The sequence below is a fragment of the Cygnus olor genome, chromosome 15 (genome assembly GCF_009769625.2).
Source record: "Cygnus olor isolate bCygOlo1 chromosome 15, bCygOlo1.pri.v2, whole genome shotgun sequence".
Classification (NCBI taxonomy): Eukaryota; Metazoa; Chordata; class Aves; order Anseriformes; family Anatidae; genus Cygnus; species Cygnus olor.
In genome coordinates, this window is record NC_049183.1 from 6,382,037 (window position 1) to 6,405,231 (window position 23,195).

Here is a 23,195-nt window from a genome sequence, read left to right on the forward strand (position 1 = left end):
GCTTTGGGGCTGGCTGAGCAGGACCAGAGCTGGCATGGCTGGGATGGGGGAGTTTGCAGAACACATGCCGTGTTCTTCTTCACTCACGTTGTGGGTGCTGGTGTTGGTCTATGATCCTGCAGAAGGTAGTCTCAAGGGCTGGCCACCAGGTACTTGGGGAGCTCTGGTCCTGTCCTTGATGACTTGTTCTTTCTTTGATTTCTGGTCTATCTGATCTTGATTTCAGTTCTTTTGCGAAAGAATTTGAGGCCTGGGCATTTGCATCTGAAGAAGAAGAAGAAGAAGAGGTTCCAGCATCTCAGGCAGCAGCTCGGGAAGAAGAAAAGCTGGAGGCAGTGAGGTGCTACATCCGTTCAAACCCAGCCCTGTACCGCAAGATTCTCTTCTATGAGCCAATTGAGCTGGCTGTGCTGCATGCAGAGCTGAAACTGAACGGCATTAAGATTGCCAAGGCAAAGCTGCTGGACTTTTTGGATGCTCACTGCATCACCTTTACCACAGCCGGAGCACGGAAAGAGAAGGAGCAGAAAGGAAAGGGGAACAAAAGACGGAGGAAACGATACTGAACGGAGCCCACTCCTCCATCCTGAAAATTCTGTACATGGAGGCCTTCTTCGTAAGGTGGAAACCCTATTGCAGGCTGGTGCTGTCAGTGATGGTGTGATCAGTGGGTGCACTGCTCCTCCTTGTGGCCCGCTGCCCAGATGACATGCTGCAGAATGGATCTGAGCTGAGCTTTTCTTCCCGGCCTTCCTCGGAGTTGCACAAACTCCTCTTTCAGGAGCCTCTTTCTATCCCACGATTTTCCTCCTGTACATTTTCTTGTCTTTCCTTTTTTTTTTGTCTTTTCTTGTCTTTCCATTTTTCTAGTAGGTCCCCAACTTTTCTTCCTCTTGGTGCTTCTGGAAGCAGGTGCTTCCTCCAGTGACTCTTGCCAAGGCCTTTGCCCTGGCCTTGGGCTGTGACCTACTTCACCCTTCAAGTTCCAGTATTGAGTAGAATAACCCATCCCAGCCAGTCCCCTTTCTTTTGTGTAAAGCACTTGAGTATTAAGACCCCAGTGACTTCAGTCTTCTTTTTTTCACCATATGATTTTCCTGCTGATTGTTAAGGCAGGGAGGAGCATTGTGTGCGTCTCTTCTGTCCTTGATTCAATTTGTGGTCTCTGGTAAAACTCATAAATCTGTGTTCCAGAAGTGGCTGCAGAACAGTGGAGGTGTTTTCCTAGTCTATTTGTGATGGCTCCCCAAAGTGCCCTCTGACACCAGATGTCATGTGAAAACTGTTGAACGTTCAGCTGTGTATGTTCGCTTGCATGCTGGGATCTGTGCTAACGATATCATCTGCTCCATTTCCAAAGCATTGTTTTACCTTGGTATTGTAGCTTGACTATGCCCTTGACAGAGATGTTTTTAAAAAGACAGTGTTATAGTGGCCAGTGGGTTTCTTAAGCACTTCTCATAACCTGATCTAAACCCACTTCCTTGATCTGTCTCATTTTCAAACTGGACTGATCTTTGGTAGTAAACTGTCTGGGACACCTGGAGAACTCTTAGACCCTAAATTACCATCTTGTATTTATTTACTTTTACAACATCGTCTGACTTTTCTCTGTTCTGGCAGTTCTGAGTCTGCAAAGAGTCTCACTCAGCAAACTGGACACAACACTTCAAAAGAAAGCCTAATTTCTAGATGTATTTATATATTTGGAAAATATTTTTTTATTATTATTATTTGATACAGTACAGCCTTGGGTTTATTTGATTTATATACAATAAACAATTTGTAAGGTAACAATGCTAAACTATAAGTAATGTCTTATGAGAGACTTGGGGGTCGGGTCGTTCTAGGCAGCGGTGTTGGGTCTGGTTGAGAGCAGGAGGAGCTCCACAGTCTGTGGCTGTACTGCCCGGAACCTGAGCAGAAACCTGGAGGAAGAGGAGTTGTGGCGGGTGCCCTGTAGCAAAGAGAGGTGGAATGGGAGAGGCCACCTGGCAGTGACTGATGAGCGGTGCATTGGTGACCTGGAGAGCGATGAGCTGCCCCGTTCTTCAGGGACACGTGGCCCAAAGGTAAGGGAGGCTACAGGGAGGGCAGGGGAAGGTGCCAGAGTCTGCCAGGACGGCTGCGGGGAAGGGTCTGCTCTGGCCTTGGAGGGAGGGCTGCTGGTGAAGGGGAAACAGGTAACTGGTTCATGACCGAGGGCTTATGAACCTCCTCCCTCAAGTGTCGCTGCAGCATGTGTAATGGTGTGGGGACTTCCTAGCAAAACCTTCTGTCATGTCTGGTGAATTTTCAGGAACTTGGGGTAGTTTTCTTCCCTGGCAATCACATCACTTCTCCCCCCCACCTTCTTGTGCAAGAGCTGCTATGAGACAACTTCGTTAAATGGCCAAGGCTTGCCTTTAAGTGGCATTCCAGGAAATGTTTCCCTCAGCGTACCATGTGTTTCTCTCAAGCACACGCTTCATACTCAGAAAAAGCTTCAGCCATACTTCTCAGTCTTAATATGGGAAAATAAATAAGATCCAGTCCCAGCTTTTTTGCTCTGCTTTTAAAGTAAGACTTACATTTATGATCAAAGATTTTTTAATCAATTCTTTGTTACATCTTAACCTTTGGTAAAGGCAGTGTCACATTTTGGTGCATATAAATTACAATTGTTCAAGTATAAGAGCATTTTGTCATAAAATACTGTTTAGCATGCTGTGAAAAAAGTCTGAATTTTAGCCACTGAAAGTGTCTCCATCCTCTTGTTTTTGTCATTCATAAAACTTGCAACTGGGCAGTCTTTGTCTAATGTAAAAATATAATTTTAAATATCACATCTGTACTGTCAGGGTTTGGACATAACCTACGATGCTTTCTTGTTTATGAAGCTGACAAAATGTCTCTTGTAATTATAAAATTTTTCTCAGATGACAGATAAAGGATTTAAAATCTTTTACAGCCTTTAAGAACACAAGGACATATCTGACGTTTTACTGCAAATTTTCTGAAAGCAATTATTCATTCGCCTGCTCCATTAATCCGTAAGCAGAGTGCCTCCCCAAGCTAACATTGGCTTTGCCATCTGCCAATGATCATATGTTGCCAGTTTGATTTGTATGTAATTCTGTGTTTCTTACCTTCACGATGCAGACTCATATTTTGCCTTGGAAAATCCATTGTCATCATTTTTTATTTCCGACTGTGTAGTGGCATCTAAAAAAATATATTGATACTTCTATTTGTTTTAACACTTCCAAGGCTACAGAAAAAAATACCTTTTCAGTTAAGGTTTTAATTGTTTTTTTAAGTTAAAAAAGGAGCAGATACATTACTGGCATTGCTGAAACCTTCTGTCTTACCAAGATGTACCACGTTAACTCTGAATGAGCTTTGGAAAACACAGCTTCTAAATTCACTGTGGCAGTCAAAAGATGTGTGTCATTGATTTATGGATACTGTTTTGTAGCTGTGTTGTTTTGTTTATTGTCACATTTCCTGCCTAAAAAAATAGTCTCAAAAGGTTTATTCTGAAAAGCTGTGCGGCAGATGTGTCTGTAATAACCTTGCATATGATAAGAGTGCTGTTTCCTTATACAGACACAGATCTGTCCTCTTACTCTAGAAGTCACACTGTCTGTTAATGATATTTCTTCAATGGATATAATCCATCACCATGGCCAAGACCTATGTAGGAGCCAATTTAACCACAAAACATGAGAGTACTTACTATACAGCATAGAGTAGTGACTGCTGTGTTTTCCCTTAGTACTGGACCAACAGACTACAAATATTATGTTTATAGTGCTAGCGTTTCAATTTCATGGGGATAAATGTGAGAGCAATCCTTCCTGCAGTTCTTTTAGAGGACTAGATCTGTTTGGGAAATACATTTCAAAGGTACTCATTTGCTTTTTGCTAATGCTTTAAATCATTCCTGTATAACATTTCTTTCAGAGACATTGCATATAAGCTGCTTGCTGTTTAATGAAACACCAAAGTGCTTGGGGAGACGACACAGCCTTCAGCAAAGATGTCTCTGTGATTCAGCTGCTGTCCCCCAGAATGGGGTTTTGGAGGTACGTGCGGTATTTCTCTGCCCAGGTCTCTTGCCTCTGGCTGGCCAGCTGCTCTAGTGCCCATGCAGTCATCCAGTAAGCTTAAACTGGGGGATACATTCAGCTCAGTATGGGACATTGACTCACTCCTTGCCTAAGCTCAGCACAAGCCCACTTCCCCCTTTCCCATTGCACTATACAACAGCGAAGGCCACATGTCCACTCTTGTGACCTAGGACTGTCCAGCTACCTGATGCAGCACACCTGGTGGGCCCTGATCTGCCAGCAGGACACTGAGCCCAAGTACAAATTTCCAGAGCTCTGCTTTGCTGCCTTCTGGCACTTTCTTCTCAGAAAGAGTTGGTTATTGTCGTGTCTCAATGTTTGTTTGTCTTCATTGAAATTCTGCAACAAGGTGTCTGTGTTTCAGCCTGGGGTGCGTGTTTGCTGTTCACCTGACAGAAACCTTCCCAGAAATGCTCTTTTATACCATTTACTTTCCTGGGTGTTGGTGCAGAGAAGGGTGAAAGATGGTCGTGTTTGGCACAGTGGCATGGCAGCACGTTAGAGAGGCGCTTGAAGGGGATTGAGCAAATGAAGCCAAGAGGAGAGAGGAATGGCCTGACTTTGGAAGTACCAACAGCCCGTAGGACATCCTGGGCTGGAAGGGGCTGCAGCACATTTGTGTCTGCTGGCAACCCCAGAGACAGCTCCCAGAATTGGCAGTGTGACTCATTTTCCTGCCAGTCTCCCAGTTTTATGAACATAAAATGTTCATCTCACATCGTAGAGCTGCCGAGGTTACAGGGGTAGGGCTAAATAACAACATCCAGTTTTAGAAACATGGCAGCACAAAGGGAATGACAGACATGAAGCTGGCTAAAATCATCCTTGCTTTTGTGCTCTTTCACTGGTGCCCGGCCATATGCCAGGGCTCTCTCATTGTGCCGTGAGAGGCAAACAGACTGCTTTTCTGGGCAGTAAAGTCCCTTGTTCAGTGTCAAGTGACTGGCCATCCTGTTCATGTGGCGGCTGCTTGTCTGGCGTGAGAGAACAGACAGTGATGTGCTCTGCCCAAAGCCGGTGCTGCTGGTGCTGCCTCCTGCCCAGGCAGCCTCGGCCTGAAGCCAGTGAGCTCCTGCAGTGCCCAGTGCCTGCCTTCCCTGCAGGAACAACCAGCTCCAGCAGCACCTGCTGGGAGCTGCACAGGCTTTCATGCTCAGACGTTTATGGGAGGCCAGAGAGCGAAGTCACTGAATGTCCCTTCAGCACAGGCTGGATGGCAGAGTCACCGCAGCACCATGAGCCCAGGAGGAGGAAGGATTTCACCTTAGCGCCCTGCTCTGTGCTGGTATTACTTATTCAAGCGTGTTGTGTTCTTTCTTTGCTTTCTCTGAAGCATCTGTCTTGTCAGCTGCTGGGCAGGGAGCTGTGTGCTGTACTCAGAGCTCAGGTTTGTCAGCCATATGTACTCCACGTGGGGTGTGCAAAGAGTGTGGATATGTTTTGTCCCAAGGGCAGCATACAGGAGCCCTGCACCTCCTTGGACTCGCTGCCCACTCCTTACGCCTTGTGGCACAAAATCACAGTGAGCACAAGCTCCAGAGAAATGGGGACAGAGAACCAGAGGCATATGAGCAACATACCTCAAACAGCTTCTGCTGCAGCTAATGTCTCCCAGTGGGAGTGATTTTTCACTGTGTGCACACCATTGTGGTGATGCTGGAGCCAGGAGGAGGTGAAACCTACGTCCAGGAGGGTTTAAAACAGAGGCCGTCTGTGGGACTGGGGATACTATGATGGAAGTTTGACTTGCACACCTTTTCCTTTCATTGAAAGAGGTTGTCCTTGGCTGGAGGAAAACAGCACAGCTTTGTTCTACGGAGATGTGTGGGCTGGGTGTCCTGGGAGAGCCCTGCTGGCTTCTGGCACTCTTCAAACTCTGAGGTGAGGAAAGCTGGGAACCAGATGTGTCTCAGCCATGCCAAAGCGATTGCTATCAGATGTGCGAAGCATTGCCTTCACACTTAGCAAGTGTTTTGGCAGAATAGCTGTTAGCTACCTGTGGGTCGGCTCCTTGGGTCCCTGGAGCACAGCCCAGCCACTGTATTGTAGCACCTGCCTCCATTTTCTGGCAGACACTCATCTTTGCCAGTCTGGAGGTCGGAAGAGACCAAAGCCAAGCCACTTGCACACGTCTCCCTCCCACCCACCTATCACGTGTGATTTGTCTCAATTTTCTACTGTGGGCAAGGACAGTTCCCAAGGGATGTGTCTTCCCAGGCAGGGATTTCCCCCTGCAAACACATGGCAGTGCTTAGTGTTATGGAGTTATCTTTGGAGCAAATAACTCATTTCTCCTCTCCTAAGGAGAGGATGCCCATTGCTAAGTCAGGTATTATCTCTTGCATGGAACAAGAGGATGGGCAGCTGGTCACCAATCTCAAGGGCTCTGAAGAGGAGGAGTTGCCAAGCGGCCCCTGTGCAGGTAAAGCACATTAGACTTCTGGGGAAATGCCGGTCAGAGAGGTAAAAATCTGACTTGCCAATGTCTTATCCCCTTCTGGAGATGAGCAGGAAAGAAGATGGAGCTTGCTTGTGTGTCCATAGCCAGTCAGTGTCTCACGAAAATAGCAGGGTTGACCCAGAGTGCATCTTTCCCATCTCCTGTGCAGTACCTAGGCAGGGCTGCATACTTGCTTTCTGACAGCCAGGGACCTACCATCAGCTTGCAGTTATTAATTTGGTTTCTTTGTTGCTTCTGTGGCTGGTTGGCCCCTCTGGAGCAGTTGTGCTAGACTCTCAACATCTCCTATGCCTGACACTTCTTACCAGTAAGCTCAGGTCAGACTTTGAGGAGCAGAGCAGGCTTTTGTGTTTGCCAGGAGCTTTCCTGCTTGCAGAGCCCTTGGTAGCTCCGAGCTGGTTGGGTTCCTGGGGGCTTTGGTGGATCGTCCATGCAGCACCGCTGCACCCTGCCCATGGGGTGCTGAGGGAGGCCTGGCTGTGCCCCGCTGGGGCACGTCAGCAGGATGAAGCTCTCTGTAACATATTTTCTCTCATTTGAGCTTTCTGGGCAATTACATATATTAGCAGTGCTTCTGACTAAGGCAGATATCCATGGTATTTAAGTAATGAACGAAAGTAGGTTCCTTATTTTCGGCAATGCCTGAAGTTTTTTTTTTAAAGATCTTATAAAATGCATTGTTAAAGCTAAAAGTCAGGGGAACCAGCACCCCTACTAGTGCTGTAGAGCCATGTTGTAACAGAAGCGGGCCTATCTGACACCGAGGTGTGCATTTTGGTGCTGTCCCCACCAGCCATTCTGCTCGGGATTCTCCTTTTATTGCAGCTGACCGGGGGCAAGGAGGAGGCGAACGCCCACCGGGGCCGCCCGGCACAGCCCGGGGGCCTCCTCCGCGCTGCCAGGAGATGGCTTCAGCGGCCGCCTCCTCCCGCCGGCAGCCGGCACCGGGCCGCAGGAGGGCCGCGGGCCGCCGCCCGCCATTTTCCGCCTCCCTCAGAGGCGCGGGCGCCGCCCGCCATTGGCCGTCGCCATCACGTGTTCCCCGCACACAGCGGCTGCGGGGAGCCGCCGCGGTGCGGGGTCGGGGCCGCGGGGGGCTGCGGGGGACCGCGGGGTGCGTGCGGGCGCCCGGCGGAGCTGGGGCTGCCCGGGGGGGGCTCCTCGGGGGGTTGTTGTGCCCCCCCCCCCCCCCCCCCAATTGGAGCGCCCCGATAAAGGGCAGAGGCAGGCTGACGTCCCCCCTCTTCTCCCCGAGCAGGACCCCCCGGAGCGGAGCCGGCCATGATCTCCCACGCGGACCGGGAGGAAGAGCTGCGGTCCTCCCGCCTGCGCGCGGTCGAAGGGAAGGCAGCTCTGAATGGCAGCCGTCCAGGTAAGGGGCCGGTGCGACCGTCCGGGAGCCTGCCGCTGGGGAAAACAGCTCTGGCACCCCCGGATCCTGCCAGAACGTGCAGCAGTGGTCGTACTGGGTCACACCGTGGTCTGTCGAGCGTTGTCTGCTCCGACAACGGCTGTCACTGGACACAGGCAAGAGCAAACAGGCGGTGCTGTGTCCATGTGCCTTCTCAGGCCTCAGCAGTCTGTGTCTTCACAAGCTCCTGAGCTAGATGTCTTGGTATCTCATAGCCCGCTTTGTATTTTCTTGCCTTCTGAATTTATTTGCATTTTTAGCATCCATGACAGCTTACAGGAAGGAATTCCACAGCTTAGTTAGCTACCTCCTTTGGTTTGCTTTGAAGCCGCCTTCTAGTAGTTCATTTGATGCCAGTAACTCTTTTTTCAGAGCAAATGGGGCAGAATGGATCCCTACCCACTCCGCAGGCCACTTGTGCTTTTACAGACATCTGTTATATCCCCTATCAACTGTAGCTTTTGCAAGCAGAACGGACAGATGAGTCATCTCCAGTACAGAAGCTGTGCCATTCCTTTGATCGTTCTTTTTTCAATGTATTTTTCTCAGTGCTATTAGAGCTTTTGTAAGATGGGGGATCCATCCTCCCCCTTGCGTGTAATCAGGATGTGGATTTACTGTGGATTCAGAGAAGCAGGGAAGAATGACACTCTATTTTTCCCCTCTATTCTTTTCCCAACAGTTGCTAATATTTGGTTAGCTGTTTTGCATGCCCAGCAGCTGTGGTTTTCATCAATGTGTTCTAGTGCCAAGATGCTGTTCCTGAATGATACCAAGAACACCCTAGGCTCATGCTCGTATAAGTGCAAGGTATAGAGGCTTTCCTCCCCAGCAGTTCTTTGTTTACCTGCAGTGAATGTCCCCTGTTGTTCCCCTGCCACCTAATTGGTCACTATCACAAGGCTCTGCCAGAGCTGATCTTTACAGTCATCCTTTGTTTCCTTAACCCTGGATAACACAGACTCATCAGCAGATGTCTCCACTTCCTCCTTTGCTCCATTAGTACCTTCTTTTGGGTCACTTTTTCCATGGCAATTTAGTTTCTTCATCAGTTTTGGTGAAGCAAAAATGTCGTTCAGGAATGTTTTTGGAAGCCAGATATCCCTTTTGCTAACACTGGTGTTATCTCTGAAGAACTCTAAGTGGTTTGGGAGATGAGACTACTTTTTCCAAAGGCCATGCCAGCTCTTCCCCAGTATGCCCTCTTTGATCATCTGTCAGTAATTCTTATATTCCAGTTTCTGTTCATTTGCTTGGAATGTCTGTCGGGCTTCCTGGTCCCTGCATCTCCCCTTGAGCCTTTTCTCTGGCATCACATCAGCCACCTTCCAGTCCTGACAGTGAGGTACAACAGTTAAAAGAGTCCAGCTGTGTTGTGAGGCCATGTGAGCAGCGCTGCTGAGTTGGACCAAAGGTCTGTACGGCTCAGAGCCATGTCTCAGGGATTTCAGGACTGGCCAGAAGTAGATGCCAGGGAAGGGAATAAGCATACGGGTGACACCTCCCCAGCACACTCTACCATTCTTCCACTTAAAATACTTTCAGAAAGTTACAGTCACCATGATTTCAATTAAACCCTATACGTACAGCTTTTCCTGGATACCAGTTAAGATTTCTGGTAGGTCAGAAGTAACAAAAATGGTTGTAGAAGTTCCATAGTGGAGAGCTGGAACCATGGCAGTAAACAATGTAATATGAAGCTTAAAATTTCTGAATTTCCCCAAAAAGTACAGAACACCGTAGAAGACTTGATTCTTGTGTGCTTTGAAGACTTCTTCAAGTTCTGCGTAAAGAAACAAAATTCTGTGTAAGTACCGAATTTAGGGAAGGTGAAGAATATCTCTCTGTGGCACAACAGCAGCACAGCAACTTCACTAGCTCCATCGTCTACTTGGTAAGTCTGAGGTACAGGTCAAGAGCTTCATGCTGGCCTGACAGAAATGTCATCTTAACCTGTGTTTGGGTATCATCTTACACTATTCCTCCAGGCCTGGATGGATGTAACTGCAGGCAAATGGAAATACCTTCATGGTGAAGAGCAAAATTCCAGTTCCTGTTTCTCTCAAAGGATGATTTTAACAAAAACTTTGAGGGAAAAACTGGACTAACTACCATGCCAAATTGCCATGGAAGTTATCTCAGGAGTTTGCTGTGAAATCATATTGCGATGCTTTCTTACACTGACTACAAAGAGGAAGATTAAATTTGTGTATATATTGGTCTGGTTAGAAATTGTAGGCTCGAAGTCCTTCCTTTATTGCATACTTATGGTTCAGTAGTGACTCTTGCCTTCCAAGGCATGCAGTTCCTTATCGCAGCTCTACCAGACCACAGGAAGCGCCTGTGGTTTGTACGTCTGTCCCACAGGACCGATATGTTACCAGTTTATTTCACAAGAGTTTTCACAGAATCAGAAGGTAGCAGTCAAATCTATGTCACTTTGGGGGAGAAAAAAATCTGGAGGTCTCCATGTCTGTGGCTTTAGACTTCAGCCTGTTCCATGTTTTGGGTCTACATATAGTCAACAGCAAGACAGCCTTTATCTCTGGAAGTCCATGTAAAGAGATGCCATGGAAATCTGTTTGCCTGATTAACCTGTCTTAAATTTGGATGTGACACCTCTCTTCAGAGATAGGTGTTGCCATTTCGACATCCCACGTACTTCCCTCTGATGTCCATTTACCCTTTTACCCTTCCCTGACAGCAGAAGGGTGCGTGCCTCACTGCTCTTGTCTTGCCAATTGAGTGCAGAAGCCTGCTAAGAGCTGTTCCTCCGCTGTCAGCAAGGCCCACAGCGCAGTTGGGGTTACAGGTTTTTGAGCCTGTTAAGGTGCTCATCAAACCAGATTTCAGCAGTGGAAGGAGTCACTGCTCTCTGTAAATGCCCTAGAAATCTATATAAGCACCTTGTCCTCGAAAGGCTTTCAAGTGACCTGGGTCTGCGTAGCATAGATCGATATCATTAACACTTCTGCAAGACAGTGTGAGCAAGAGGGCCGGTTTTTGCCTGTGTCCCAGAAGGCGTTCATAACTTCAGCTGGCGTTACTTCCACTGACTTGCAGTACCTTCATCTTTCATGTTTATCAGATTTCCGCAGTTCATAATCTGGAATCAACTGTGCTGGATCTTCGATGTGCTCTGACTGTGTTCTACCAACAGCGGCTTTGACAGTGGATTTGTTCTGCACTGTTGGAAACAGAAAGTTACTTTCCTGCTGCTCTAAGATTGGCATAAGCCATGCTGCAGGCGATGGGCATGTTTCATGCCTTAGGGCCAATGTCTTCTTCGTGCACTTGCTCTCTCTGCATTACCAGCAGCACAAGTAAGAGCAGAGATTGCATCCTTTGTAATGAAAGTAATGTTCTGCTGAACAAGGTAGTTCTTTATGACCCTTCTCTGACTTCCAGTTCAACTTTTAATAGCATTTTCAGATATAATATCCCAGAATAGCAGCAATCTTCTTCCATTTGAGCACTAAACTTTTACCTGTGATGTGCATATAATTTCAGTAGAGTCAAGTTACTGCAGAGCATGCAGGGCTATTTTCAGGGTTTGTTCCTGTGAGCACTGCAAAATCCACCCAGTAGGTTGGAGGGAAATACCAGAAAATTTTAACCTTCAAGTCAATCTGTTGAGTTTTTAGAACTTGTCCCCTTTTGATTTCCCGTGTCCAATGCTTCCTTTCTTGCTTGTGACTCTTCTTGATTCTCATTTTCTTGCAGCTGAGGAAGGGATTTCGAGCAAGAAAGAGGAGGATCCCCACCAGGGCATTCCTGGGCCAGGGAAGCCCAAGGGCTTACTGTCAGAACTATCCAAGGAGAAGAGTTCCCAGAGTATTGCACATGACCAAGTTCCCCCCCACAGGTCAGAAAGGGTTCAGAGACCTCCCCTGGGGAGGAGTCAAAGTCGAGTGATGCTGCGTGGAAAAAGTTTCAGGAGGCTGCCTGATACCATCCAGCAGAGAAATCCTGCTGCGGGGAGACTGACGATATGTGGGGACTGTGGGAAGAGCTTCCGGGTGAGCTCCAACCTCATCCAGCATCGGAGAATCCACACTGGAGAGAAACCCTTCACCTGCTCCGACTGCGGGGAGAGCTTCCGGCAGCGATCGCACCTCATCCAGCACCAGAGGATCCACACTGGGGAGAGGCCCTACGAGTGCACCGAGTGCGGGAAGAGCTTCAGCATGAGCTCCAAGCTGATCCGGCACCAGATAACCCACACCGGGGAGAAGCCCTACAAGTGTGCCGAGTGCGGGAAGAGCTTCTCTGGGAACTCGCAGCTCGTCCAGCACCAGCGAGTGCACACCGGGGAGAAACCCTACAAGTGCAGTGACTGCGGGAAGAGCTTCAGCGTGAGCTCAGCCCTGACACGACACCAGCGGGTCCACACTGGGGAGAAACCCTACGAGTGCGCAGAGTGCGGGAAGAGCTTCAGCCAGAGCTCCGAGCTGATGAAGCACCAGCGGGTCCACACTGGGGAGAAGCCCTACGAGTGCTCCGAGTGCGGGAAGAGCTTCACGGTGAGTTCTGCCCTCATCCAGCACCGGCGGTTCCACCTGGGCGAGCGCCCCTACGGGTGCACCGAGTGCGGGAAGAGCTTCACGGTGAGCTCCCACCTCATCCAGCACCGCCGCTTCCACACTGGGGAGCGCCCCTTCGAGTGCACCGAGTGCGGGAAGAGCTTCCTGTGGAGATCAGCCCTGCTCCGCCACCACAGGGTCCACACAGGAGAGAGGCCCTATGCCTGCGCGGACTGCGGGGACAGCTTTCGGCAGAGTGCCCACCTCATCCAGCACCGGCGCACCCACACCGGGGAGCGGCCCTACGCCTGTGCTGACTGCGGGAAGGGCTTCACCGTGAGCTCTGCGCTCCTCCGGCACCAGCAGATCCACAGGGCCGGGGAGCCCCAGGAGGGGTGAGAGTGGGGTGCAGTTAGGTCTGGTGCCCTGTGACATCCCCGGGGAGCAAAGCCCAGCGTCGCCCTCCGTTCGCTCTGTCGATTGCCCCGCTTATGGAGAGTGAAGGCAATTTCTTTTTAGGAGAATGGAAAGGAGGTTCTTCAGGAGGTCCTAAAAAGTAGAGGTGGAAGAAAGGGAGAGTGGGTGCAGAGAGCTGAAGTGGAGGTGTGATGCCGTGGCGGGAGGAGGTGGTGCTCAGAGGGGTGGCGCTGAGGAGGGACAGGAGGGCAGTCGTTCGGGCAGCGTGGGATATTCCCGGTGGTGTGTTTTAGAGGAGGGGAAATCCCGTGCCTTTGGAGAACGTACAGAGGGAAGTAAACGGACCGTCTTAGAGCCTGCGAACCGCTGACGAGGTAAACAAAAAGACTCGCCAATAAAGCTTTCACCACACCGCCGCTGACCCCGTTTCCCTCCCGCCGCCCGCGCCCGGCACCGCCGCCTCCCCCGGGAACCCAGCGCCCCCTCACGGCCGGGGGCCGCCCGCCCTTCGGGAGCCTCCACTGCGCCTGCGCGGCGGGGGCGGGGCCTGCTGCGCCGGCCACGGCGGGGCGGGCCCGAGAGCCCCTAGTTTTTGACGTGGCAGCCCCTTCCTCCAATCGGCGGCCCCGCGCGTGTCGTCAGAAGCCGGTGATTGGCCGCGCCGCCGCCGTGCCGCATATAAATGCCGGGCGGCCGGGCCGCGAGTCGCGTCAGCGCCGCGGGGCAGCGCGAGAGCGGCGGCGGCGGCGACGGGCGGTGAGTGGTGCGCGTGCGCGGCGCCGTCCCCATGGCAACGCGGCGGGGCCGGGGCCGCCCCTGAGGTAACGGCGGGGGCTGGGGGGGCCCGGCCGGGACTCGCCGCCACCAGGCCGAGGCGCTCGGGCTCGGCCCCGCCGGGCTCCCGTCACATCCCGGGGCCGTTCCGGAGCTCGGCCGGCTGGGGCCGGCCCGGTCCGCAGCGGGGCTGGGAGGACCGAGGCCTCGGGGCCTCCCGCTGCCCCCCGTCGGGCGGAGCGGCCGCGCTGCTCCGGCCTCTCGGCGCCCGTGCGCGGCTGCGTTCCGCGTGGGGCCGTAACGGCCCGGTGCCGGCCTGCCGGCGGTCCCGGCACGTCCAGCTGTGTGCCCGCAGGGCCGGTGCTCCTCGGTACCTGGGTGCTCGTCCCGCTGCGCCCTGCCTGCCCCTGGCTGACCGAGCTGCCCCCTGCGCTGCTCCCCGGGCCCACACGAGAAGGTAAAGCGCTGACGGGCCGCCTGCTGCGAGGGCTGCTCCCTGAAGCACCCACCTGGGCAAGCGCAGCGGTCTGTGAGCTCACCAGGAGCTTCCCTCCGTGATGAACTCGCTGAGGTGCTGGACTGCAGCTGGAGGGGGGCAGAAGTCGTGTCTGCTTGGGCACCGCTGGGAGTGCCTGAGGCTTGAGGTACTGGCTGTGTCCAGGCAGAGTCTGAAACTCAGGTGGGGTCAGGAAACGTAGTGACTTACACTGTGGGTCTCTATTTCCACCAGCCAAGTACCTCCCTAGAGGGAGAAGGAGTTGAGAAGCTCTTCTGATATAATTGCCAGGTTACCTTGGTGATGGCTTCAAGCTGCTAGGCCTGGAGCTGTAGGATTCGTCTCACCTTTGAGATGCTTAAGTACGTCCAGCCGTGCTGTGCTGATCCTCATTGCAAGGATGCAAGCTGTGTGTGTTTAGGGAAGCACCTTCAAGTCGCGTGCTAGTTGAACAACAACTGTGAACTCTGTACTGAGTGGGTGTTCTGTGAATTATTGAACCTCTGAGAGTGCCTGAGCAAAGCCAGGACTGCTAGTCTCAGTTCCCTGCTGCAGTGCAGTCTTTTGACTTCCTTCAAAGGGCAGGGTCATCCCGGGGTTAGGCATCGTCCTACGCTGAGAACAATGGCCACGCACCTCGAGTGTGAAGCTCGCTGTGCAGATGTCTGTAGGGGAAAAGCAAGTGCTGGCTAGATGAGATGGGGATATTTTCTAGGAGGGCTTTAGTGCTGTTATTGGAAAATAAATGCTTGGAGTGCTGAGTTGTCCTGTACCAAAACTTCTTTCCACTTCTCCTGCCCTGCTACCCCAGGTCTCGTGGCCGTTGGACTCCTCCCAAGCAGGGTGCTGGGGAGGTATGTGTTTACTCTGAACATCAGCCAGGGGCTGGATGAGCACAGAGCTGCTCCCAGCAAACGAAGCCGTGTTCTGGCCTCTGAAGTGGAGGCAGGCAGCTGCTCAAACCTCCCCCTCGGCGTGTAGGACACTGCCTCCTTTGAAGGAGAGGGATGGCCCAAGAAGCCAGTGCTCTGACCAGTGACCATGTCATAGAATTTCAGCTGCTTGTTATTGAGTAAAAACAGCGGTCTGTGGTGAGATGGGTTATAACGCTTTGATTTTCCCCTCCTCCAAGTTCTCTTCAGGATCCTAATATGGAAGAGGACGGGGTTTTGATTGGTGCTGACTTGTCTCTTGAGTTTGTAGCTCATCAGGGAGCTGTCTGTGCTAGAGCCTGTATCAGGAAGATCTAAGCTTCCTTATTTTCCTGTACGTGTGCTGTCCTCACCTCGTGCTGAAGGGACTGGTGTCCCTGCCCTACGTTTTGCTGTGGAGGTGAGCACGTCGAACCGAGCTTGAACAAAAACGGCACGCGAGATGTGGGTCTGAGAGCGTGCCAAGGTCCTTAAATGACTTCTTGTGTGCTAACACCTTCTTCTGAGGGGGGGCAGTGCTACCTGAACAACAGCTCACCGTGCTGAGCAGTTGTGCTTCCGCAACGCTGGTGACAGCTCTGGGCAAGTGCCTCTGAGCCCCCTCAGATGCTCTCTGCGTAGCCTGGCGAGCACAGCGCCGGTGTTGGCGAGTGCTGCTAAACAAAGTGTGCTCAGGGGCGCGGGGCTTGCCTCGTGGGTGTGTTAGCGAGCTTGCCTTGGTCAAAGATGAGCTCAGGAGCTGTGCTGTGTGTGTCTGGCCACTGGGAGCCTCTGACCATTGCTGCCCCCGAACTTCTGGAGTTTGGTCTGTGTGTTCCTTTGGGTTGGGTTCACCTTCTGCCTTTGTACCTCCTCCAGGCGATGAGCGGTGCTGAAGCGCCCTTCGTGGCTCCTGGCGCCTGCTGCTTTGCATCCGGGGTCGGGAAGGCAGCACGCCCTGCCTCGGGGCTGCAGCTCCTGGGAGGGATGAGACAAATCAGAACCAGTTCCTCTGGCTCAGGTTTGGAATCTGCATTTCTTGGGCAGTGCCAGGCCTGAAGTCAGCTGAGCAGAAAGCCAGGCCGCCATGAAGAGTTCCCCCTCTGTCGGCAGCCTGTGCCCACTCGTGCCCGTGGCAGGCTTCTCTCTGGGCCTGGGCAGGGGCAACCGGCAGCACTGCGGGCATCCCCTCGTGTCCCGCTGAGGCTGTGCTCAGAACACCTCCGAGGCTCTCGCTGCTGTGTGGGGCTGGCTGCTGTCCCGGAGCAGCCTGGTTTAGACCCGTTGGGCACTGCTCTGCGCTCCCACCCAGGGCAGGCCCTGTGGCAGTGAGTGCAAGGAGCGCCCCAGCATGGGTAAAAGCTTTGCCCCGATGGTGTGTCCCCGAGCTGGGGCAGGGCCCTGCTCCTCCATACCCGGGGGTGAGCTCAGCCCCAGCTCCTGCTGCTCTGCAGGGCCGTAAGGGTAGCTGTAACCCGAGGGCTGGAAGCTGGGGCAGTTAATTTATAACTAGCACTCTTGGTGTTAGCATTTTGCTAGCTTGGAGCCACCAGGCGATCTCCCTGTTCTGGCTCTGTGCAGACTTGCTTGGCGTGTCTGCAGCTGTTGATCTTCTCATCTCTTCCCCGGCCTCCAGATGGGGGCCGAGTGGTGAGCCCACGGGTGCAGCCTGCGCAGGGAGGTGGGAGCCAAGCTGGGAGAGCAGGAGGGGTCCCTCTGAGCAGCCAGGGCTTCCTGGAGAGCCAGCAGGGAGCTTAGTGCCTGCCTCATCTGGCAAGGCTGCCTGGAACTCGGTGGTGTAATCAGCACAGCACTGATTACAGCTCCATTTTCTAAATGAGGTGGCTGGATTTGTGGCGTAGCCAGGGTGTTCAGCTGGGCTAAGCCAGGTAGAAACCTGCTGGTGCTTCTCGTGCACCCTGCTACATCCGCGGAGGCTTTTCTCTTCCCAAAACGGGGGGGAGATTGCAGTTGCTTCTGGGGTTTGGAGTAAATCCTGTTCGGTGGGAGAGGAGTGTCTGGGTGGTAGCAGGAACGCTGTTTGCAGCTCACTCTGCTCAATAGTAGCTGCTCTGATGCTTTGTGGAGAACAGCCTGGGGGAGGCAGAGCAGTGGGGTCTGCCCCTGCTTTGGGACTTGTTCATATGTCCTTGCAGGGAGGCTTTCGTTTCTTCCAGGAGCTGTGGGGCGTCAGAGTCTGACTTAGTGCTTCCGTACTGCTGGGCAGCTGAGGTGGTTGTTCATCTTCCAAGCTTCCGGATAGCTTACCCGGAGGAGAGGTGCTTCCCCATCCGATTACCCTGCTCCAACTCCAGCCTTGGACGAGATGTTTGGTAGCAGCAGCGGAAAGCGGCTTGCTCACGGGTTCAGTACAGGTTGCTAACGTGGAGGTCTCGGGTAGCCTTCAGCCAGCAGCCCTCCTGAGGCGTGACACCTGATGCAGGCTGCTCCCGGTCTCGTGGGGCTCCTCTGAGAGCAAGGTTTTGTCGGCTGGCTGTTAGTGTTGAGGTTTGGAGGAGCTGAACTGAACGAGCAAGGCTGTTCTCTTGAAAGTGTCCTGGTGTGCAGTGGAAAGGGCCGGTGGCTGCTCCTTGCTGCCCTGTGTGTGGTGCAGCTGCAGGACTCCCTGCTGGGCTGCTCGACACTTCCTACACATCCCTTCCATTAAGGCAGCTTCCCTCTAACATCCCGCTCTAACTTTGCCTTTCAGAGTGCCTAATCCCCAGCACAGACCAGCAATGCCGTCCCTTGTGGAGAGCTCGGAGGGGGGAGACGAAGCGGAGAGCTTACGCTATGAGGAAATGGAAGATGACAACGTCAGGTGAGTAGTGCTGGCCCTGTCTTGCAACGTGGTACAGACAGGGTCTTGGGCAAGGCGGGAGAGCTCCCGGGTAAAGGAGTGGTATTTCTCCGCATCCGAAAGGGAGTGAGGGACTAGAATAGGTGATTAATCAAATGCATGTGCAGTAAAGTCTGTTTAATCAACAGTGTAGTGAAAGGGTGGAAGGGATGGGAAGGAATGATCAACAAGCAGGGTTTTTTTAGGCTTTACTCAAACTTCAGAAGTGCTTTGGCCATTTAGCAGTCTTGCTTGTGCCTTCCTTGCCAAGGTGAACTGGCCTTTCATGGCTTGCTGGACAGCCTCATGTGATAGCAGCTTCTTATTTTGAAAGATGACTCTAGAGGTGAACTCTGCTCCAGTGAGCTGCATCTCTTGTCTTTGCAGAACACCCACTGGTCTAGGCAAGGGTCTGTTCCTGGGGGTTAGTTTAAAAGACAGATTCAGGCACAGCGTCAGCCTCCTTACTCAGTTATGCTCTTCTCCAGCCTTTTCAGTGTCTACAGGATTGATCTGAAAAGTGGATGTGGAGCAGCCTGAGTAAGCTGAGCTGGAAACAAGTCCAGCTGGGACTGAGGCTGCCCTCAGCGAAGGGAAATAAGTAGCTGCATTATTCCTACAGAGATTGGGGCTGCTTCTGTAAGGTGATGTTCTGCAGAACATACATGTATTCATACTTCATTCAACAGTACACAGAACTGTTTGGTTGTCCCTCTGTGCAATTAGTAGCTGCCTGCTAGTAGACGTGATGCCGTTGCACTCAATGCACTCCATGAATCATGTCTTAAAAGCAAAAACTTAAGGTATGGAAATGAGAAGGGTGAGTAGGGTGGCTCCCAGGATACCGGGGTGGTTGGGTTTGCTTCTCTTGGACTAACTTCTCACGAAACTGAGCCTGTTACGCTTCCAGGCGCTCCTGTTGTGTCCAGGCCTTCTCTAGCCTGTTGGATGCGTGAGTGTGGAGTGTTCAAAGTCTCCCTTACAGCTAACATACACAGTTTTTATGACTGCTTTGCTGCAGATAGCATGTTCAAAATGCACTGTGGCATAATTTTGTGAGCGTGGGTGTTGAGAACTGTACCAAACTTCTCAGGTAGTGCAGTGGCTGTAATCTAAGCTGATACATTTCTAGAAGGAGAGCCTGTGAAAACCTGCAAAACCAGTGTAATTCAGGATAAGAAAGCTTTTTAAGGATGTTCCTGCCCTGTTTTGTTGCTGGGCTCTCATTTCTTCTTCAGCAACTAATATAATACCACTGATGCCCCAGTTAGAAAAGCCTGTGTGTTCATCTGCGGAGACCAAGGAGGGATACTACTGAGCTCTTAGCCTGCCCTGGTAGTTGCCCTTGATACGCTCAAGGTCTCCTTTTTTAGTGTTGCTGGGGCTCACAGGGGTGAGAAGGAAAAGTAACAGTGCAAGCACCTGGGGATTCTTGGCAATTGCTTCGGCATCCTGGGTCTGAGCCTCCGGTAAGGATCAGGCCTCTCGCACTGGCAAGTCTGGCTGGCCCGTGGGAGCCTGGCTGCTGCCCCCGTCACCTCCTCCAGGTGGTGCCAGTTGCAGCCTGGGGTGGGCTGAGGGACCCCCCAGGATGGCTGGCGAGGGCTGGAGGCTCCCTCCAAACGCAGCAGGGACAAGCTGCTCGCTGTACCTGGAGGTGGAGTGAAAGGAGCTCTCCCTGCTTGCCTGCAGCCCCACCGACCTTTCAGAGTTGCTGAAGGATGGGACTAAGGAATCCCACGACCGTGCGGAGAACACTCAGTTTGTCAAAGACTTCCTGAAAGGACGGATCAAGAAGGAGCTCTTCAAGGTGAGTGCGGCTGTGCTCCTTGGCAGAGGAGCTCTTTGACGTACCCGATGACTGATGCAGGCTGGAGCGTGCTGGCCCAGAACAACTTGGGTGGAAGTGCTGGGCGTCTGGCCACATGTCTGCGGGCTGCTTGGGGCAGGTGCAGCTGCCACACAGACACTGGTGGTGTGAGCTGCTCAGGAGTGAAGTCTGGGTGGGTTTACGGCACTGATTTTGGCCTCTGGAGGCAAAGCTAGTCTCTGTCTCAGTCAAAGGTAAAGCTTGACTTCAGATCAAATTCCTTTTTCTTCTGAACAGAAGGGGTGGGATTTGGGGTACAAGTAGCACTGTCTGATCCTGAAGGTCTTGGCACACTTGGTATTCTCTAGCACGAGGCTGTTGGTGCTGGTTGTACCCTCAGGATGAGCTTAGTCCCTGTGCCTCGCCGGCAAGGTGACAGGAGGCCCAGAGCATGCAGCTGGCAACATTAGGCTAATTCTTAGCTCCTGCTCTGTAGGCAGTGTTGTTAGGAGCACGAGTAGAGAAGGTTCTTCAAGTGACACGTGCCTGGTTCGGGCTCTCCAGGCAGGTTTTGTGTCGAGCCGGGGGGTTTTCTCCTCATGTACCCCAACTCCGTGCAGGGGTGGGGCAGCCACAAAGTGTCATGTGCCTCTCAAGTGAATGGCCTCTCACATCCGCTGTGCTTTGTCCGTAGCTGGCTACTGTGGCACTTTACTTCACATACTCTGCTCTGGAAGAGGAAATGGATCGCAATAAGGACAACCCAGTCTTTGCTCCTCTGTATTTCCCTCTAGAGCTTCACCGGAAAGAAGCATTGATCAAAGACATGAAATATTTCTATGGAGAAGACTGGAAAGAGAAGATACAGTGCTCAGAGGCAACACAGCACTATGTGGACAGAATCCACCATGTGGGGCAGCATGAGCCTGAGCTGCTAGTGGCTCATGCTTACACACGCTACATGGGGGACCTCTCAGGTGGCCAGGTGCTGAAGAAGGTAGCCCAGAGGGCCCTGAAGTTGCCCAGTACTGATGAAGGGATCCAATTCTACGTGTTTGAAAACATTTCCAATGCGCAGCAGTTCAAGCAGTTGTACAGAGCGAGGCTGAATGCACTAGACTTGGACAAGAGCTGTAAGGAACGGATCGTGGAAGAGGCCAACAGAGCCTTCGGATTTAACATGCAGGTACTACATCCCTTGAGCCCCTATAGATGTAGGTGCTGCTACTTCCAGCTCTGGACCAGCTTTTAGGCCTGGGTTAATTCAGTCCACTGCTCACCTGGGCATAGTGGTTTGGGTCAGAGGCCAGGTGGTGGGGCTCTGGTGTGTGTGGGGGGAGGTTCTGCCTTTGCTGTGTGGGATTCTAGGTTGAATAGCTCTTTTGCTAGTTTCTGGAGACATGGCTGGTATCAGGCAGGAATTCCTCCCACACACCAGCACCACAGCTGAGCCCTGGAGGCTAAATTGAGATAACTTTGCCATAAGATTGCCAAGGGCTGTGTGGCTTTGAAGCAGCAGCGAGAGCAAAGCTCTCACTTTGAGGCAGCCTCAATCAATTTGAGTGCATTGCACTTTACTCATCCCACGTCTCACCCAGAGATGCCGCACGTTGCTGAGTGGCCAGACATGTCTGTAAGCTTGTGGCCCCCTTTTACTTCCCTCAGTGTTTGCCTGTCATAAAACGTGACTGAGCTGCACTGGGGGATGAGCATAGTCTCAGTTACTGGATGCAAGCTTTCATCTGTGCCCATAGCAGGTCACTGTGGTTTAAGCTGCTCAGAAGTGTGGCAGGACGTGGCAGGTTTCTCTGTTGGGATCCTTGCAGAAGCTCTGGCAGCAGGGAGGGGAGAACTCTGCCTTGTGGCAGGCTAGAGGGCAAACAGCAGGGTGATGCTGCGTCTCACTGCTGGGTTTAACAGCTTTTGGTATGGGCTGCGCCTTCTGAGCTGTGGCGCATCCCAGACGTCACCACACATCTGCCTGCGAGGCGCTCTGAAATGAGTACCGAATGCTGCGTTTGGGATCTGGGTGGAGGGAGGCAGAAGCAGCTCCTGCTTGTTCTCCAGATCATCCCGTGGGTCTGGATGAAAGCTGCCCGGCTCTGCTCACTTTGTGTGCTCACTGTGCCCACGCACAGGTATTTGATGAGCTGGACAAGATCGGCAAGTCACTGACGGAAGAAGCCCAAGAAGGAGGCCTTCCAGTCCACGATGGAAAAGGAGACCTACGCAAATGCCCTTACTATGCAGACAAACTAGGTAGGTTGCGGGCAGTGAGGGAGCAGCTGCATGAATGTGGCGAAAGACTCGCAGCACTAACGATTTCTGTGTTCTAGCAGGCAAGGCAGCACCCGGCTGTCCCTACCACGCTGCCGTGGCCTTGGCAAAGCAGCCCCTGGTGCAGCTGATCCTCGCGGCTTGCGTTGCTGTGGCAGCAGGAGCTGCAGCGTGGTACCTAATGTGATGCCAAGGCTGCCACCCGGCTCTTGGTGGTGGCAAGGCGCACCCTGTCCTTTTCCAAACTGTTCCCTTGCCATTGGTGGAGTTGACTGCAGGGAAGTAAGGGGGGGGAAATCTGGGAGACTGTCCAAGACTTTTTGCACACCAATAATGCAAGCACAGTAATATAATGTCTTTAGCTAACTAGTGTACAGGACTGGTCTGGTGAGAAGATGTGAGGATTCCACTTCAGCGCTGCTCTGCTCAGGCTGGAGCAGCTTTTAAGGCTAGAGACGTCTTGTCCTGTAGTGACAAAGTCTGCACATGCTTGGCTTTTCATCTCTTTCCCTGGAGCAGTCTCTGGAGGGTGTTTCCTGCCCTGGGCTGCAACCCAAGAATGTGTCATCAGTCTTTTCAGTGAAGAGCACTCGGTTTTGTACCCTGAGAAACTGATGTTTCAGTCATGCTGCGGTGGTTGTGCCACAGGCCCGTTAGCTCAGAGGAATGTCCTGCTTGTTGCAGTGTCCCAGGGACCAAGCATAACTCATGGGTGGAAGCTCCCTGGGTGAAGGGACAGGACCAAATGTGTGGGTTGGGGGTATGAAGGTGTCAGATGTATATTGTGCAACATCAATTCTTTGCTGAAGCCTTGACTGGAATAAAAACTTGCTATGCTGTAGCTGGGGAAAGCCAGAGGTATCAGTGTGGGAGAATGTAGGCCTGGGGGGGAGGAAGGCTGGGGCAGAGGTTAATGGAGTGAAGCAGTTTTGTCTTGTTCTGACTCACCCACTCTGAGGCACTCCTGTCATGCCCACCCCATCCCCGCTGCGTCCTCTTGGTTGTTCATTTACTCGGCTCCTGTGAGGTGACCCGCTGCTGCTGTAGGTGCCTGCTGCCCCTGCTTACCTGGGCCTTTCCCCTTCGGAGGAGCCTCCTGGTCACCCCTCCTTGTCCTCTCCTCTGATGGGAGGAAATGCTTCCCTCGAGGCAGGTGCCCTGTGT

The 23,195-nt window shown here is 52.4% G+C and overlaps 2 protein-coding genes across 19 annotated transcripts in view; both read left to right on the forward strand.

Annotated features, from left to right (window-relative positions):
* The window catches only part of SLX4 (SLX4 structure-specific endonuclease subunit), a 32,230-nt gene extending 30,433 nt beyond the window's left edge, over nt 1-1,797 (forward strand). For all 7 annotated transcript variants that reach the window (XM_040575055.1, XM_040575054.1, XM_040575059.1 and 4 more), the window contains one exon: nt 227-1,797. In XM_040575055.1, coding sequence (XP_040430989.1) covers nt 227-566 — 340 coding nt within the window. In that variant the 3' untranslated portion in view covers nt 567-1,797. The remainder of the gene's footprint in view (nt 1-226) is intronic.
* Nucleotides 1,798-1,961: 164 nt separating this feature from the next.
* Nucleotides 1,962-22,872, forward strand: HMOX2 (heme oxygenase 2). 12 transcript variants are annotated; one of them, XM_040575063.1, is made up of 7 exons: nt 7,464-7,687; nt 7,832-7,945; nt 17,816-17,926; nt 19,637-19,754; nt 20,449-20,940; nt 21,893-22,013; nt 22,094-22,872. In XM_040575063.1, exons 1-7 carry the CDS (start codon nt 7,479-7,481, stop codon nt 22,216-22,218), a joined length of 1,290 nt encoding a protein of 429 aa, XP_040430997.1. In that variant the 5' UTR covers nt 7,464-7,478; the 3' UTR covers nt 22,219-22,872. The 12 variants fall into 12 exon arrangements, with proteins under 12 accessions (XP_040431000.1, XP_040430996.1, XP_040431002.1 ...); XM_040575069.1 differs by lacking the exons at nt 7,464-7,687; nt 7,832-7,945 and adding an exon at nt 13,578-13,680 and having other exon boundaries at nt 22,091-22,872; XM_040575070.1 differs by lacking the exons at nt 7,464-7,687; nt 7,832-7,945 and adding an exon at nt 13,579-13,680.
* The last annotated feature ends 323 nt before the right edge of the window (nt 22,873-23,195 follow it).